The sequence below is a fragment of the Leptodactylus fuscus genome, chromosome 5 (assembly GCF_031893055.1).
Source record: "Leptodactylus fuscus isolate aLepFus1 chromosome 5, aLepFus1.hap2, whole genome shotgun sequence".
NCBI classification, from domain to species: Eukaryota; Metazoa; Chordata; class Amphibia; order Anura; family Leptodactylidae; genus Leptodactylus; species Leptodactylus fuscus.
The window spans coordinates 214,109,359-214,125,354 of record NC_134269.1 but is presented as its reverse complement, the minus strand read 5'-3'; the positions used below and the strand labels follow the sequence as shown (position 1 = coordinate 214,125,354).

Here is a 15,996-nt window from a genome sequence, read left to right as displayed (position 1 = left end):
GGCTTTCAACAAATGAAACTAAGTTGTATTTTACAGGGCGTGTTCCAGCATATGTGACATTCCAGTATAGAACACAACGTGCGGCTGAGACTTCTCTATTGTCCCCATAATCTACTAGCTGAGAAATGATGTCTTGTCTTGATTCATCAGAAAATGTTAACAAAGGACACTTAACAAATCTGTCAAAACTCCATTAAAAATCGCATTGATTACATTTCAAATAAAACAAACACAAAGCGCCGAGCGGCACATAGTGTAGTACCCAATGATAAGAGCAGAGCTAAACGTGTGGGTGTAAGAATGCCTCTCACTTTTAAGGGTTGTGAACCCCCGCAGATAGACAATAGAACCGATTGTTCAGATGGGTCCTCTGTGAGTGGATTGTAGTAGCAGGAACCTTGTCATCTGAAGGTGTTGGAGAAGGCGTCCGACGTCAAGCCGAAGAAGGAAGGGGAGGATGCAGAAGAAGACAGAGGAGGCGCTGGAGTCGGTTTTTGAGCAGCAATGGGGACGCCCCCATCGCATCTCCTGCCCTGGGGGATGCCCCCATCGCTGCGAGACAACTAATTAGCATACCAGTACAAACCGGTATTTCGAACGGCGCGGCGGAGATCACTTCCAAAGGTAGGAGACGAATAGCCTTTCTAAAGGCTATTCCGACGTGTTACCTAGAAAAAAAAGGTTTTTAATGGTAGAATCCCTTAAGTTTCCTAAGAATATATTTAAAATTTTTATGAACAATAAAATTGCATCTTTATGATTGCAAAAGTCACAATTATAAATCTATACAACAATTTACATGACAGCAAAATGAGAATTCTTCGGTATCATTACCTACTTCCCTGGGCCTGCTCACTGCCGCCCCTCGCTTCCCCTTCTACTGTAGGACGCAGGGACAAGCAGGCCCAGGCCGCGATCCTACTACCGCTAATATTATACTCGATAGATAGATTCAAAGACATTTTGCCCAGTGCGCAGACTTTGATGCAGACTTATCAGCAAACCTTTTTAACCCCCCACCCCCCAAAAAAACCCTAGAGCTCTGTTACCTGAAGACAAGACGTCAGAATGAGGAAGTATAGAGATGTAAATATACCGCCATTGTTAAGCATTCCTTCTGTCCTCTGCCCTGACACCTAACTGCTTCCTCTTAGCAAGCTTTGCAGCCAGAAAACAGAGGCAGAAAATGGACAGGAATACCTCAACATTTTCTGCCATGTGATCTAACCCTAAGATCAGGTCACCACATGAAGTAATCCACACACAGCGGTAAAATCTATGCTGCGGATACACCACACTTTCCATAATCGTTGCAGCCTGTCAATTATACCTACAGAAATGCCGGCAGATTCTATATAGGTATAACTGAAGCAGAACGTGCACAGAGGAAAGCTCTGCGAACTAAGTCAGTCCCACATCACGTTTTTTGCTGCAGGACGCTAAATGGGGCCTTAATGGCCGTGCTGTGAGCAGCTCTGGGCCTTTGTTGCCAGGATTAAGAGATGGAGCAGCCCTTGCCCTCTGCCCCTAAAGGATTTAAGTATATGGACTGTCACAATGTCTTATTAGTGGGGTTTTAGTCCCTGAGCTAAAGATGGGGGGGACACTGGTTTTAAAAATGGTCTGATTAATTTGGGTGGTTTTTAATTATATATTGGTAACTTATTTTATTATTATTACGTGATATTTATTATCTGTATTGGTAACCCATTAGTAACGGTATTGTGGCCAAATTTACTCCGTAACATAAGCGTGTGCCGTTACTATTTAGCTGCTTATTGTGTTCATAGCGGGAGCCATTGGGACTTGTAACACCAGGATCCTTTCTCTTACTGGGCCGCTGTCTCCTACAGAAAACAGAGTCTTTAGGTTTCCCAATGATATGAGAACTGCTTGGTAACACAGTCCATAGACGAGTATTATCAGGAGGGGAGGGGGGCGTTCCTCCTCGCTCAGACAGCACAGCACGATAGGCGCTGCTGTGAAGAAGGACGTTCCTTACAGACTGTCAGAAACGCCCCTCTGACTGTACAGAGCTACGGTACCGGCACCGATAGCTCTTTACCCGGGGCACAGATCGGGAAAGCCGACAGTGCGCTGAATTCAGCAGTATATAGAACTGCCTGTGCCCCAAACCATGAAAGGTCCTCTTTAACATAAAATAAAATTCAGAAGATAAAAATGTTCCTTATACAGCAGGAATAACTATGAGGTCAAACTATAACATCGGAGGAGCCGATATAGGCCTGAGATACGGCCTGTATATAGTGGTACAGTGTTGGCCAAAAGTATTGGCCCCCCCTGCAATTCTGTCAGATAATCCTCGTGGTCTTCCAGATAATGATTACAAGCACAAACTCTTTGGTAATATCTTCATTTATTTTGCTTGTAATGAAAAAACACAAAAGAGAATGAAAAAAAAGTCAAATCATTGATCATTTTACACAAAACTCCAAAAATGGTCCGGACAGAAGTATTGGCGCCCTCAGCCTAATACTTGGTAGCACAACCTTTAGACACAATAACTGCGCACAACCGCTTCTGGTAACCAGCAATGAGTTTCTTACAAGGCTCTGCTGGAATTTTAGACCCTTCTTCTTTGGCAAACTGCTCGCAGTCCCCCCTGAGATGTGAAGGGGGCCTTCTCCAAACTGCCACCAAGAGATCTCTCCCCCTCCCCCACAGGTGTTCTATGGGATTCAGGGCTGGACTCATTGCTGCCACTTTACAAGTCTCAAGGGCTTTCTCTCACCACCATTTTCTAGTGCTGACCTGAAGTGTGTTTTGGGTCCTTGTCCTGCTGGAAGAGCCCTGACCTCTGAGGGAGACCCAGCTTTCTCACACTGGGCCCTACATGATGCTGCACAATGTGTTGGTCGTCTTCAGACTTCATAATGCCATGCACACGGTCAAGCAGTCCAGTGCCAGAGGCAGCAAAGCAACCCCAAAACATCAGCGTATCTCCGCCATGTCTGACTGTAGGGGGCGTCTTCTTCTCTTTGAAGGCCTCTTTTTTTTCCTGTAAACTCTATGTTGAGGCCTTTTCCTACTTTTGTCTCCTCTGACCAGAGAACATTCTTCCAGAACGGTTTTGGCTTTCTCAGGTAAGTTTTGGCAAACTCCAGCCTGGCTTATGTCTCTGGGTAAGAAGTGGGGTCTTCCTGGGTCTCCTACCATACAGTCCCTTCTCATTCAGACGCTGACGCTGGATAGTACGGGGTGACACTGTTGTACCCTCGGACTGCAGGGCAGCTTGGACTTGTTTGGATGTTAGTCGAGGTTCTTTATCCACCATCCGCACAATCTTGCGGTGAAATCTCTCGTCAATGTTTCTTTTGCGTCCACATCTAGGGAGGTTAGCCACAGGGCCATGGGCTTTACACTTCTTGATGACACTGCGCACGGTAGACACAAGAACATTTAGGTCTTTGGCGATGGACTTGTAGTCTTGAGATTGCTCATGCTTCCTCACAATTTTGCTTCTCAAGTCCTCAGACAGTTCTTTGGTCTTCTTTCTTCTCTCCATGCTCAATGTGGTCACACAAGGGCACAGGACAGAGGTGGAGTCAACTTTAATCCATTTCAACTGGCTGCAAGTGTGATTTAGTTATTGCCACCACCTGTCTGCTGCTAAGACTTCTCTATTATTCCTATAATCTGCTAGCTGAGAACATATGTATAGTTAGGTTGTGTTCACACTACTGTTGCTAGCAACTGTCAGAAAATATTAACAATGGACACTAATAGATCTGTCAAAGATTCATTAAAAATCCCAATGATTACAATGGGATTTGATCTGCTGTCTGTTAGTGTATGTTATATTGGATGACATAATAGTGCAGGGCGCTGGACTTTGAGGTTGACTAATAATAATGGACTTATGAGGGACGGTAAGTGTCTGTTATTTCTTAAGCATTTATTATTTTGGCTAGCAAATGTATGAAGAATGGAAACAGACGCAGAATACTGTGCGTTATTCCTGGACATTCTTTATTTGCACAAGCTCAGAAAGGAGAACAATAAAACAACCAAAGAAACGGAGAATATTATAAGCGATACATTAAGTGAATCAGGTAAGGCAGGGTTCACACTAGCGTTGGTGTCCGCTCACAAGGTGTCCGTTTAAATTCCCCCCCCCCATAAAAACAGACACCTATCATATCGGACACAAATGGACAGTAATTGATGGCTATCAGTTACTGTCCGCTATATGTCCGTTGCCCATAGACCTCAGTGTTAAAAAAAATAATAAATGGACACTTGGGGCCCCTTCACACGGAAGTTACGCTCTGTGTATTCGGTATACGCGCCGTGAGTTCTTTCCATTTTACACATGTAAAAATACACGTGTAGAATGTAGTTAGCCATTGAGTTCAATGGCTCTTTCGTTTAACGTGCATCTTTTTGCGCGCATAAAGACGCACGCAACAAGACGCACGTTATATCTTTAAGGGGCCCTTAATGTCTATTTTTTTCAAACAGACAGAACAGTCCTCCATGTAGGATTTTTCAGATTCTTCTCTCACAATATCTCAGATTCAAATAATTTTATTAACGTAAAGTAAAATTACAGAAGATAAAAATGTTAACTATGATATCAAACTATAACATCGGGGGAGCCGGTATGGGCCTGTATATAGTGGTACGTAGGGAAGGAGAAGAAGAGATACTTCAACTTCTTAATATTAGTTTAAGAACAGCCATAAGATAAGATGTCAGGAGCCGAAGGAAGAGAAGATTCATGGCGGACAAACCTTCAAAGCCAGCTCTATAATATCTTTATAGAACCATCCAATGCCCATAATGCAGCATGAAGGGGCTCGGTGAAGGTGGCAGTGAAGGTGTGTAAGTGTCTGATGGGGTCACACAGCTCATAGAAGGACAACTGCCCGGCCTCATAATCCAGACAGATCCTCAACCTATTACTGGAGATCTCGTGAGGTAACCGGATCTCTTTACTGTCATGTACCACTGAATACTGATTATACCACTGCTCTCCATATAAACTCCAGGACTTGTTATTATATCCAATGTATGACTGCTGCCCCCTCCTGTCCATACTGGGATAACACATCCCCACCATCCACTCCAATGATCTACTGATCTCCATATCCCAGTAATGTCGCCCTGAGGTAAATCCCCTGATACTTATCACCTGAGACCAATCCTGGAATCTCTCAACTGCTTCTGGACGATCCTGTGTTATTCCTGTCCAGGTTACAGTTTTCAGGTCGTCTGATACTCGGATATCATTAGCAGCTGTATTTACATCTAGTAATATGTCTGCAGGACCCTGCCCATAGATCCCTCCCTCTCCTGCAGCCGTTACCTCCCCCCCAACACCCCCAGTCCTGACTATTACACCATCACCCCCATATTCTGTACCTGACACAGGTAAATCTTGGGTGTGACTGGGCAGAGATCGGGCGCTGGGGGGTTGTGGCCTCATTTCTTCTGGTTTTGCAGGTGAGATGGTCTGTAGATATGTCATTATATCAGAGAGACCTGCATGTAACGTCCCTGTAATTCCATCCACATCTACATCATGTGTCTTATCATGTCCCCCTGTGTCCTCATCACCTCCCCCCTCCTCAGGATCACACAAGTCACCTGTGTCTGGATCCTGTAAGACAGTCAGTGGATCAGTCATGTTACACAGCTCCTCAATGTGCCGCATCTTCATGGACAGCTCGGCCTTCTTTATTTCCAGCTTCTGGATCATATCAGACAGTGACAGTGACCGCTGCTCCTCCTGCCTGGAGAGCTCACTCTGGATCTTCTTCTCCAGGTCGTCCAGTCGTCCCCTGATGTCTATAAACAGGGCAGTGACTCTCTCGGCTTCTCCAGATGCTTTCTCTCGAGCTTTTCTCCTGCTCTCCTGCAGACTCTGGACTCTTTCCTCAGTCTCCTCTCTCTTTGTGATCAGTTTCTGGAGAACATTTCTCAGTTTCTTCTTCTTCTTCTCAGAGGCCTCATCTAGAGACTCCATCTTATGTCCATTATGTTTTCCAATCAGACAGCAGGACACACAGACACAAGCAGCGTCCTCAGTACAGTAATATTCCAGGATCTTCTTATGGACAGAACATTTCCTCTTCTCTAGGGACATAGTGGGCTCAGTTAGGACGTGTTCTCCTGCCTTGATATGAACTTTTAGGTGACCATCACACAGAGAAGCTTCACACATCAGACAGGTCTTCACAGCAGGTACAGGAGAGTGAATACAGTAAGTGCAGCAGATCCTGGTGATCTCCTTCTGATGTTGCTCAGTAGACCGGATACTTTCTACTACATTACATAGAGTTATGTTCATCTGTATTACAGGCCGCTCCTGAAACTCTTCTCTACATTCAGGACAGGAATAAACTCCAGACTCGTCCTGTATATTCAGGACCTGACCAATACAGACCCAGCAGAGGTTGTGTCCACATCTCAACATTACAGGATCGGTATAGGTTCTCAGACAGATGGAGCAGAGCAGCTCTTCTCTCAGATCAGCAGACGACATGGCTTCCAGATCTACAAGAAATGAAACTGAAAGAGAGGAGACTGGACTGAAGGCACCACCTAGAGGGAGGCCTGGACTCGAGTGGACTGCAGCGATTGGCCAGGTTGTAGGATGCTGTTGTAGGTTGCATCCTGGTTAGGTTGAGGCTCAGGGCTTATAAGAAAAGCCCGGGAAAGTTGCACTGGTATCACAATAGAGAAGCTTTCCCCTCCCCCACTGCTGCTGTTAATGAGATTCACTTCACAGACCAGTGTGATGGCAGCTTTTGATAAGATGATTGCTCAGCTCAGAGCATTAGCAGAGGTGAGAGGACAGCAGTGGCTTCAGGAGCCACTGCAGACTCTGCTTCAGGGGCCTGGGGTGACCCCTGCTGTGGCTCCTCATACATTCCCCAGACGGCCGCCAGTGGACCAGGCCTCCGCGCACTTCAGCCCTGAAAAGGCCCCAAGAGCACAGTGCACAGAAGGAGCCCCTCTATGGACCCTCCAACTTAGGCTGCCGGTAGGTCAGTTTCCTCCAGGCAATCCTGGAGAAGGAGAAATCCTGTGGTGCGGCAGGCCGCGTTTCCCCCATTACAAGATGGCGGCAGGTGTTCGGATCAGGTTCGGCTGCACAGGCATCAGCCCAGCGTGATATCGGTGCTCTTGGGACGGGGCTGCAATCCGCAGGCCCCCTGCATGGTGGTGATGGCGGGCTAGGTACCCTAGGCCTTGGCAGCAGCATGAGAGATTTATCACAGTCTCCAGCTCAGTCGTCTTCTTCCTCCGCTGGGGATAGAAGGGCGCAGTCTTCAGTTGGTGCTGTCTCCTCTGCCATTCAAGTACCTGTCGTTGGCCTTCAGAGGGATCTCGTGATGACACCACAACTGGAACGGACAGAGAGGAGGCTGGACAGAAGGCATAGCCTTCCATGACGTGGACTACAGCGATTGGACAGATTGTAGGATGCTGTGGTAGGTTGCATGCTGGTTTGGTTGAAGCACAGGGCTTATAGGAAAAGGCCGGGAAAACGAGTGGCTGTTGCGCTGGTGTCACAACAGGGAAGCTTCCACCCTTGTGATAGAAAATACTCGCCCACCGCCATCTTGAGCTTTGATGGAGCCGGAAAACAGCAAATAAATGAAGAAGATTCTGCCCATGTTATAAGTTGTCACCATGGCTATACTTACCTGTATATGTATGGATTGATGGAAGCTATACAGGGTTATACCTGGTCAGTGCTGGCATGGTAGACTCCCTGATAACACTGGGTGTTACATTGGGGTGATCCAGTGGCCGTACAAAAGGAAATAATGGTAGTGTTGTAGTAAGTTATCACATGGCGGGGACAATGTCCAAAAATAGGTTATTAGGTGGGCCATGTCCACTGTGGGATATCATATCAGGATAGGGAAGTCTTACTAGCTGCAGATTCTGTGACAATTTATATCATTAATTTTTTTTATTTTCATTTTTTTTTTTTAATAAGATTTTTAATTTGTTTTTATTTTTATCACAATTCTCTATTTCCAACCATTTCCGTGCGATCTTGATTATATATTTTATGTTCCCAGCACTTTCTCATATATATTCTGAACCTGTATCTTTGGTTGTTCAGTTAAGGAAATGCAGATCTCAGACCAGACCCGGTAAAAAATAATGACCCCGAACCAGATGTACTGTCCACATCTCAACATTACAGGATCAGTATAAATGGTCAGACAGATGGAGCAGAGCAGCTCGTCTCTCAGATCAGCAGACGCCATGGCTTCCAGATCTACAAGAAATGAAACTGAAAGAGAGGAGGCTGAACTGAAGGCACAGACTGGGGGAGGCCTCCCATGACCTGGACTCGAGTGGACTGCAGCGATTGGCCAGGTTGTAGGATGCTGTGGTAGGTTGCATCCTGGTTTGGTTGAAGCACAGGGCTTATAGGAAAAGCCCGGGGAAAGTTGCACTGGTATCACAATGGGGAAGCTTTACCCTCCCCCACTGCTGCTGTTAATGAGATTCACTTCACAGACCAGTGTGATGGCAGGTTTTGATAAGATGATTGCTCAGCTCAGAGCATTTGCAGAGGTGAGAGGACAGCAGTGGCTTTATGAGCAGCTGCAGACTCTGCTTCAGGGGCCTGGGGAGACCCCTGCTGTGGCTCCCCATACATCCCCCAGACGGCCTCGGAGGACCAGACCTCTGCTATGAAGAGGCCCCAGGAGCACAGCGCCGCAGAAGGAGCCCCTCTATGGACCCTCCAACCCAGGCTGCCGATAGGTCCGTTTCCTCCAAGCAATCCAGGAGGGGGAGGAAACCTGTGGTGCAGCAGGCCACGTTTCCACCATTGCAGGGGTCCGGACCAGGTTCGGCTGCACAGGCAGCAGCCCAGCGCAATGTTGGTGCTCTTGGGACAGGGCTGTAATCTTGAGGCCCCCTGCATGGTGGTGATGACGGGCTAGGTACCCTAGGCCTTGGCAGCAGCTTGAGAGATTTGTCGCAGTCTCCGACTCCGTCGTCTTCTTCCTCCGCCGGGGATAGAAGGCTGCAGTCTTCAGTTGGTGCTGTCTCCTCTGCCATTCAAGTATCTGTGGTTGGCCTTCAGAGGGATCTCATGATGACACCGCAACTGGACGCAGGATAGTCGACTGATGGGGTCACGGCAGTCAGATGAGTGTGCATCTGTCTTATCTTCTACCATTCCCCTGTTACCAACTCAGAGTGTGATAGTACATGCTGGGGAGGTGGGCATGGGAAGTGTACAGCCGTCGTCAGCGTCTTCTCCGGTTTCAGCGCGGGTACCTGGGCTTCTCCCACCATTTTTGGCCCCAGGGAGTAGTGTGGTGAATTCTGTGAGAGGGGGTACAGCCAGGGCCTGCTCCAGGTGTTTATGGGCCCTTGGGCGACAGAGCCTCAGTGGGCCCCTTTGTGGAGGAGGCAGGGGAGTTGGGACACTGCGCGTTGCAGATGAAGCGAGTGATGCCACACAGAAGTGTGCTGTTACCAATGCCATACCTCCCAACTTTTGAAAAGTAGAAAGAGGGAGAAAATGTGCTGTGCGCTCTGCGCGCAGCGACAAATTTTGCTCCGCCCACTTTTCTGTTGACTCCGCCCATTCTCATTCATTTTTCATGTGCTCCCACACAGTATAATCCTCCTACAGTCACCCGTAAATTATATGCCCCCCCTCATCTCTCCCCCAGTTTCATATATACCCTTCCTCTACCCCCAGTTTCATGTCCCCCCTTCCATCTCTGTCCCCAGTTTCATGCTGTTCTTCCCCCTTCAACTGCCCACTGGTGAGTGCGTTCTTAAATGCGAGAACTGCCTCTTTGTAACTGAGGAAATCCTCCTGGGAGGGTTTTTTCTTCCAGAGGCGCTTTGCAACCCGCACGGTATGTCTCAGGTTTTTGGTCAGGTCAGTGTGCCAGGGTTGCCTGTTGATAGGTCGGGCTCTAGTGGTTGTGAAGGGGGCCACAGAGTCAAGCACTGAGGTGATGGTGGTATTATAGAAGGCATCAGTGTCCTGGAGTGAGGCTATATCAGCGAGTGGTAGGAGAGAGTCTGAGAGCGTGTGGATGTCAAGAAGGTTTAGGTTCCTTTGGGGGCGTGTTGGTTTAGGGATTGGGGGATCTACTGGAGAGGGCAGAGAATGTCAGCAGGTTGTGGTCAGAGAGCGTGGATGGAGAATTAGAGAGGCTGCATATGGAGGTGAATGAATATGAGGTCTAGTGTGCCCCCCGTTATGTGGGTGGCAGAGGAGGACCATTGGGAGAGACCAAAGGAGGCGGTGAGAGACTGGAGGCGGGGTGGGTGGGGGGGTTGGTCTTTGTTAATGGGGATGTTGAAGTCCTCCATGATGATGGTGGGGGTGTCTGTGGCTGTCACCATGGCTATACTGCCCTGTATATATGTGGGATGATGGAAGCTATACAGGGTTGTACTTGGCCAGTGCTGGGATGATAGACTTCCCGATAACACCGGGTGTTACATTGGAGTGATCTAATGGTCGTACAAAAGGAACTAATGGTAGTGTTGTAGTAAGTTATCACATGGCGGAGACAATGGCCAGAAATAGGTTATTAGTAGAGATGAGCGAGTAGTGTTCGATCGAGTAGGTGTTCGATCGAATACTACGGTATTCGATCGAACACTACTTGATCGAACACTGCTAGCTGTTCGAAGTTTAATGTTCGATGCAGAACCAGCGTTGATTGGCAGAATGCTATACATTCTGCCAATCAACGCTGGTTCTTCTCTTACCTTTAAGAGAAGGCGTCCCCGCGGCGTCTTCAGTCTGGAATTCACTCTGCCTAGGCATCTGGCCTAGGCAGAGCCGAATGCGCATGCACAGTCGGCTCTGCTCAGGATGTCGGGCCTAAGAAGAGCTGACTGCGCATGTGCAGTCGGCTCTGCCTAGACCGGATGCCTAGGCAGAGTGAATTACAGCCGGAAGACGCCGCGGGGACGCTGCGCCGGAAGAAGACTTCAAGCAGAAGCCAGCCCGACCATCACTCGTGGACTAGGTAAGTATAATTTTATCGAATGTTGCGTACCCCTGAAATGAGCATTTCCCCCCATAGACTATAATGGGGTTCGAAATCCGTTCAAACAGTCGAACAGTGTGCGGCTGTTCGAATCGGATTTCGAACCTTGGACATTTTAGTGTTCGCTCATCTCTAGTTATTAGTAAGGCCGTATCCACTGTGGGATATCCAGGGCCGGCTCCAGGTTTTTATGGGCCCTTGGGCGACAGAGCTTCAGTGGGCCCCCTTGTAAAGGAGGTGGGGGAGTCGAGACACTGTGCGTTGCAGATGAAGCGAGTGACGTCATGCAGGAGTGTGGCGTCACCAACGCCATACCTCCCAATCTTTTAAAGAGTAGAAAGAGGGGCAAAATGCTCTGCGCGCCGCTGCAAATTTAGCTCCACCCACTTTTATGTTGATTCCACCCATTCTCATTCATTTATTATGTGCTCCCACACAGTATAATCCTCCTACAGTCACCTGTAAATTATATGCCCCCCCTCCATCTCTCCCCCAGTTTCATCACGTTCTCCCCATTCATCTGCCCACAGTTTCATGTCCCCCGTCTCTGCCCCAGTGTCATGCTGTTCCCCCCTCCCCTTCATTTGCCCCTTCAGTTTCATTGGGCCCCCTCCATCTCTGTCCCCAGTTCCATGCCGTTCTCTCCCCACCCCCTTCATCTGCCCCAGTGTCATGCTGTTCTCCCCCCTCCATCTGCCCCAGTGTCATGCTGTTCTCCCCCCCTCCATCTGCCCTAGTGTCATGCTGTTCCCCCCCTCCCCTTCATTTGCCCCCCAGTTTCTTTGGGCCCCCTCCATCTTTGTCCCCAGTTTCATGCCGTTCTCTCCCCACCCCCTTCATCTTCTCCAGTGTCGTGTAGTGTCATGCCGTTCCCCCCCCTCCCCTTCATTTGCCCCCCAGTTTCATGGGCCCCCTTCATTATGTTTCACCTTAATATGTAATACAAAACAAACACTTACACTCACCTTCTATCACTCACCTTCCATCGTTCCCCCGATGCTCCCATCTCCAGTCACATACGCGATGCAGGAGCTGTGAGATCAGCTCCTGCTTAGCTCCGGACCGGCTTGCGTGTGTAGGCGTGATGCGATGACGTCATCACGCCTACACACGCAAGCCGGGCCGGAGCTTTAAAGCAGGAGCTGATCTCACAGCTCCTGCATCGCGTATGTATTCCAGCTCATCGGCGGACGGACGCCGATGAGCTGAAATTGTGACAGGCAAGTGCCGGGGGGCCCCCAGAGGCTCTGTGGGCCCCGGCACTTGCCTGACTATGCCGTGCGCTGACGCCGGCCCTGGGGATATCTTATTATTTCAGGATAGGGAAGTCTTATTAGCTGCAGATTCTGTGACAATTTGTATCATTTATTTTTGCTTTTTCATTTTTTCTATCTTCATTTTTTTTTAAATAAGATTTTTAATTTGTTTTTATTTTTATCACAATTCTCTATTTCCAACCATTTGTGTGCGATCTTGATTATATATTTTATGTCCCCAGCACTTTCTCATATATATTCTGAACCTGTATCTTTGGTTGTTCAGTTAGGGAAATGCAGATCTCAGACCAGACCTGGTAAAAAATAATGACCCCGAACCAGATGTACTTTCAGCATCTCTATAAAAGTTTTTAAGATCTGACGTGCTGTCGCTGGATGAAAGTTCAAGACCTCAAAATAAAATAACCTTGAAAGTCTGGCAGCTGGTTATAGTACTGGCGTTATACGTGTGTCATATGATAACTGGTGTAATGGCTGAATTCACTAGCCAAATTACATCTACTCCATACCTCCCTATTGTCTTAGTGGGACAGTCCTGGATTCCAGGTCCTGTCCCATCTGCGTCTGAGGATAACTTTATCTTTTATATATATATTAATTAGTTTTGGATAGCACCAATTTTATCAAAGGGCTCATGTGGTAGGATAAAAGTAGCCCAACACAATGAACGACACAAAAAATACCGACCCCGGATAGAAATGTGGGATTGCTGCAAATCTCATCCTGCAGTTACATCTTAGGTAGATAAGTAAATGATTAAATCAGATCAGACATTTGGTCTCACCAAGAAGGTGTAAAAGTGCTTCCTATTTGCCCTATATACAGTCTCTCAGAGGCTACTTTTGGGTAGTGAAGTCAATAAAGCTATCACAACTTACTTCACTTCAGTCAATTATTAATGTTTATTTGTAAAATGTTGTTTTTGTTCCTATAGGGTCATTGTGGCCTTTATGGGGGCCTTGTGACTATCACTGCTACTGGTTGTACTGTTATGGGGGCCTTGTGACTATCACTGCTACTGGTTGTACTGTTATGGGGGCCTTGTGACTATCACTGCTACTGGTTGTACTGTTATGGGGGACACTGTGACTATTAAAATTATAAACCTACTGTTAATAATACTGTTACACACTAGTTATTGTTGTTTTTAAGTACACATTATACCGTATACCATTGCCATATAGTACGTAGATATTACTGCCTAATACAATCCACATAATACCACCATATGGAGGCCAATATACAGAATCCATATCGTATGTTCTTAAAAAAAATCTGAAAAACCCCTGGAAATGTGCAAAAAATAAAAAAAACAGAGGAAACGTTCCTGTCCCTAAGGGTAAGTTCACACGGGGTTTTTTGGATTGGAACAAAATACGGGTAGCACTGCACAGGCCTCCAGCTCCGCACTCCGCTCCGGATTAGGCCCAATGAATGGGCCTAGTCAGGCCAAATCGCAAGGCGAACACTTCTTTTTCTGGGACTCTGAACAAACCAGAGTGACAATGACCGCTGCTCCTCCTGCCTGGAGATCTTACTCAGGATCTTCTTCTCCAGGTCGTCCAGCCGTCTCCTGATGTCTATAAATAGGGCAGTGACTCTCTTGGTTTCTCCAGATGCTGTTTGAGTTTTTCTCAAGCGCTCCTTCAGACTCTGGACTCTCTCCTCAGTCTTCTCTCTCTTTGTGTTCAGTTTCTGGAGAACATTTCTCAGTTTCTTCTTCTTCTTCTTCTTCTCAAAGGCCTCATCCAGCATCTCCACTTGATGTCCTCTATGTTCTTTGGCCAAACTACAGGACACACAGATACAAGCAGCTTTCTTAGTACAGTAATATTCCAGGATCTTCTTATGGACAGAACATTTCCTCTTCTCCAGGTTTGTCCTGGATACAGGACGTGTTCTGTTGACTTTATATGAATTTTTAGGTGACCGTCACACAGAGAAGCTTCACAGAGTAGACAGGACTTCACAGCAGGTACAGGAGAGTGAATACAGTAAGTGCAGCAGATCCCGGTGATCTCCTCCTGATGGGGCTCAGTAGACAGGACACGTTCTACTACATTACGTAGAGCTAGGTCCCTCATCAGTACAGGCCGCTCCTGAAACTCTGCTCTACATTCAGGACAGGAATAAACTCCAGACCCATCCTGTGTATTCAGGACCTGATCAATACAGACCCGGCAGAAGTTGTGTCCACATCTCAGGGTTACAGGATCAGTATAAATGGTCAGACAGATGGAGCAGAGCAGCTCGTCTCTCACATCAGCAGACGCCATGGCTTCCGGATTTACAATGAACGAAACTGAAAGTATCTTACAGGGCGTGTTCCAGCACATAAGACATTACACAACCTGCAGTGAGAGCTGACTATTAACCCTATAATCTGCTAGATGGGAACAGAGGTCTTGTCTTTGGTTACAGTTAAAGGGAGGGAATTGGGTTTCTCCATGTCTATACTCGGCCCCCATTAGAGTGTAAGCTCCTGTGATCAGGGGCATCTCTCTCACTTCTTCTCCAGTATTATAGTCTGTTGTGCAATGAGGAGAGCAGAGAAATAACACTGTAAAATACACATCAATCAGCCATTACATTAAAACCACTTCCAGAGCAATACATTACATCTTGATACAATGGCACCTGTAAAGGATTTATATATTAGTCGGCTTTTCTTTAAGTTGATGTGTCGTAAGCAAGAAAAATGAGGAAGCAAAAGGATTTCTATGACTTTAAGAAGGGCCAAAAGGTCCAAGGAAGGACAATCTGTGAACTGGTGACAGAATCATTCACTGCAGGATGAAGATAAGTCACAACTAGAGATGGGGGAACTTTACGGGATTCATTTTGCAAATATTCGTGAAGTTTGGGGATTGGGGGGCGGTTTTTGGCACTGAGAGTGATGCAGGGAGCCATGTCACTCTCTGGTCAAAACCCGCCGCTACGACTGTCGAGGCTTCCCCCTCTGGAGCAGGCTCAAATGAATGGGCCGATTCTGGAGGTTGTGGACGCCGCAGCTCAACGAGTTGCCTGAAGAAAGGGCAGCCTGCTTTTTACGGAAAAAAGTAGCCTGGCGGTCCACATAGACCACCACTGTGAGGGGGCGGATTATGACATGGATTACGTGCCATAATCCGCCCCCTCTATGCCCGTGTGAACTAGCCTTAGGGTAAGTTCACAATGAGTTTTTCGGTCAGGGTTTTGAGGCCGTAATCCCCTCAAAAACCCTGACCAAAAAGACGGCTCCTATTGAAATCAATGAGAGCCGCTCAGGAGCTTTTTCCAGGAGCCGTTTCTTCCAGCTCCCGAGGTGTTCATTCTTCTGGCCTCTGAATCACCTTGCGATTCGGCCTGAAGAAACTCCACCACCTCCGGACAAGGCCATTCATTGGGCCTAATCCGGAGCGGAGTGCGCGGCTATATGCCAGTGTAGTGCACCGGCTTTCAGTTGCGGCGACCCATCTTTTGGATCGGAACCTGAGGCGGCCTCCGCCTCAGGTTCCGATCCAAAAAAACTTAGTGTGAACTCAGCCTTAAGGCTATCAGGAGGGAGATAAAATTGGTGAATGAGTAATTGGACAATGTTTTGCAGAGAACTCTGCTCAGTCATTAAAAGGATAGTCCCATATCGCTCAGGGTACCTGCAGTTCTTCGAACAATACAGAAATTGGTAAATTAAGGATGACTTTTTTATTTTTGTG

General features: G+C 47.3%; 1 protein-coding gene across 1 annotated transcript; it reads right to left on the bottom strand.

The window, feature by feature from the left end:
- Positions 1-4,737: 4,737 nt before the first annotated feature.
- Positions 4,738-14,586, bottom strand: LOC142204102 (E3 ubiquitin/ISG15 ligase TRIM25-like). Its single transcript, XM_075275361.1, has 3 exons — positions 14,464-14,586; positions 5,452-6,394; positions 4,738-5,289 (listed from the first exon to the last, which is right to left on the bottom strand). The coding sequence occupies exons 1-3, from the start codon at positions 14,575-14,577 to the stop codon at positions 4,769-4,771; spliced, it is 1,578 nt and encodes a 525-aa protein (XP_075131462.1). The 5' UTR covers positions 14,578-14,586; the 3' UTR covers positions 4,738-4,768.
- Between the last annotated feature and the right edge of the window lie 1,410 nt (positions 14,587-15,996).

What these genes read in the sequence shown, in the direction of transcription:
- LOC142204102 (XM_075275361.1), bottom strand. Translation starts at nt 14,577, where the DNA reads ATGGCGTCTGCTGATGTGAGAGACGAGCTGCTCTGCTCCATCTGTCTG. An exon ending in GCCGGGTCTGTATTGATCAG is followed by an intron (nt 6,395 to 14,463) that starts GTCCTGAATACA and finishes TGTATTGGTCAG; the next exon opens with GTCCTGAATATACAGGACGA. An exon ending in CTCACCTGCAAAACCAGAAG is followed by an intron (nt 5,290 to 5,451) that starts AAATGAGGCCAC and finishes ATGGGCAGGGTC; the next exon opens with CTGCAGACATATTACTAGAT.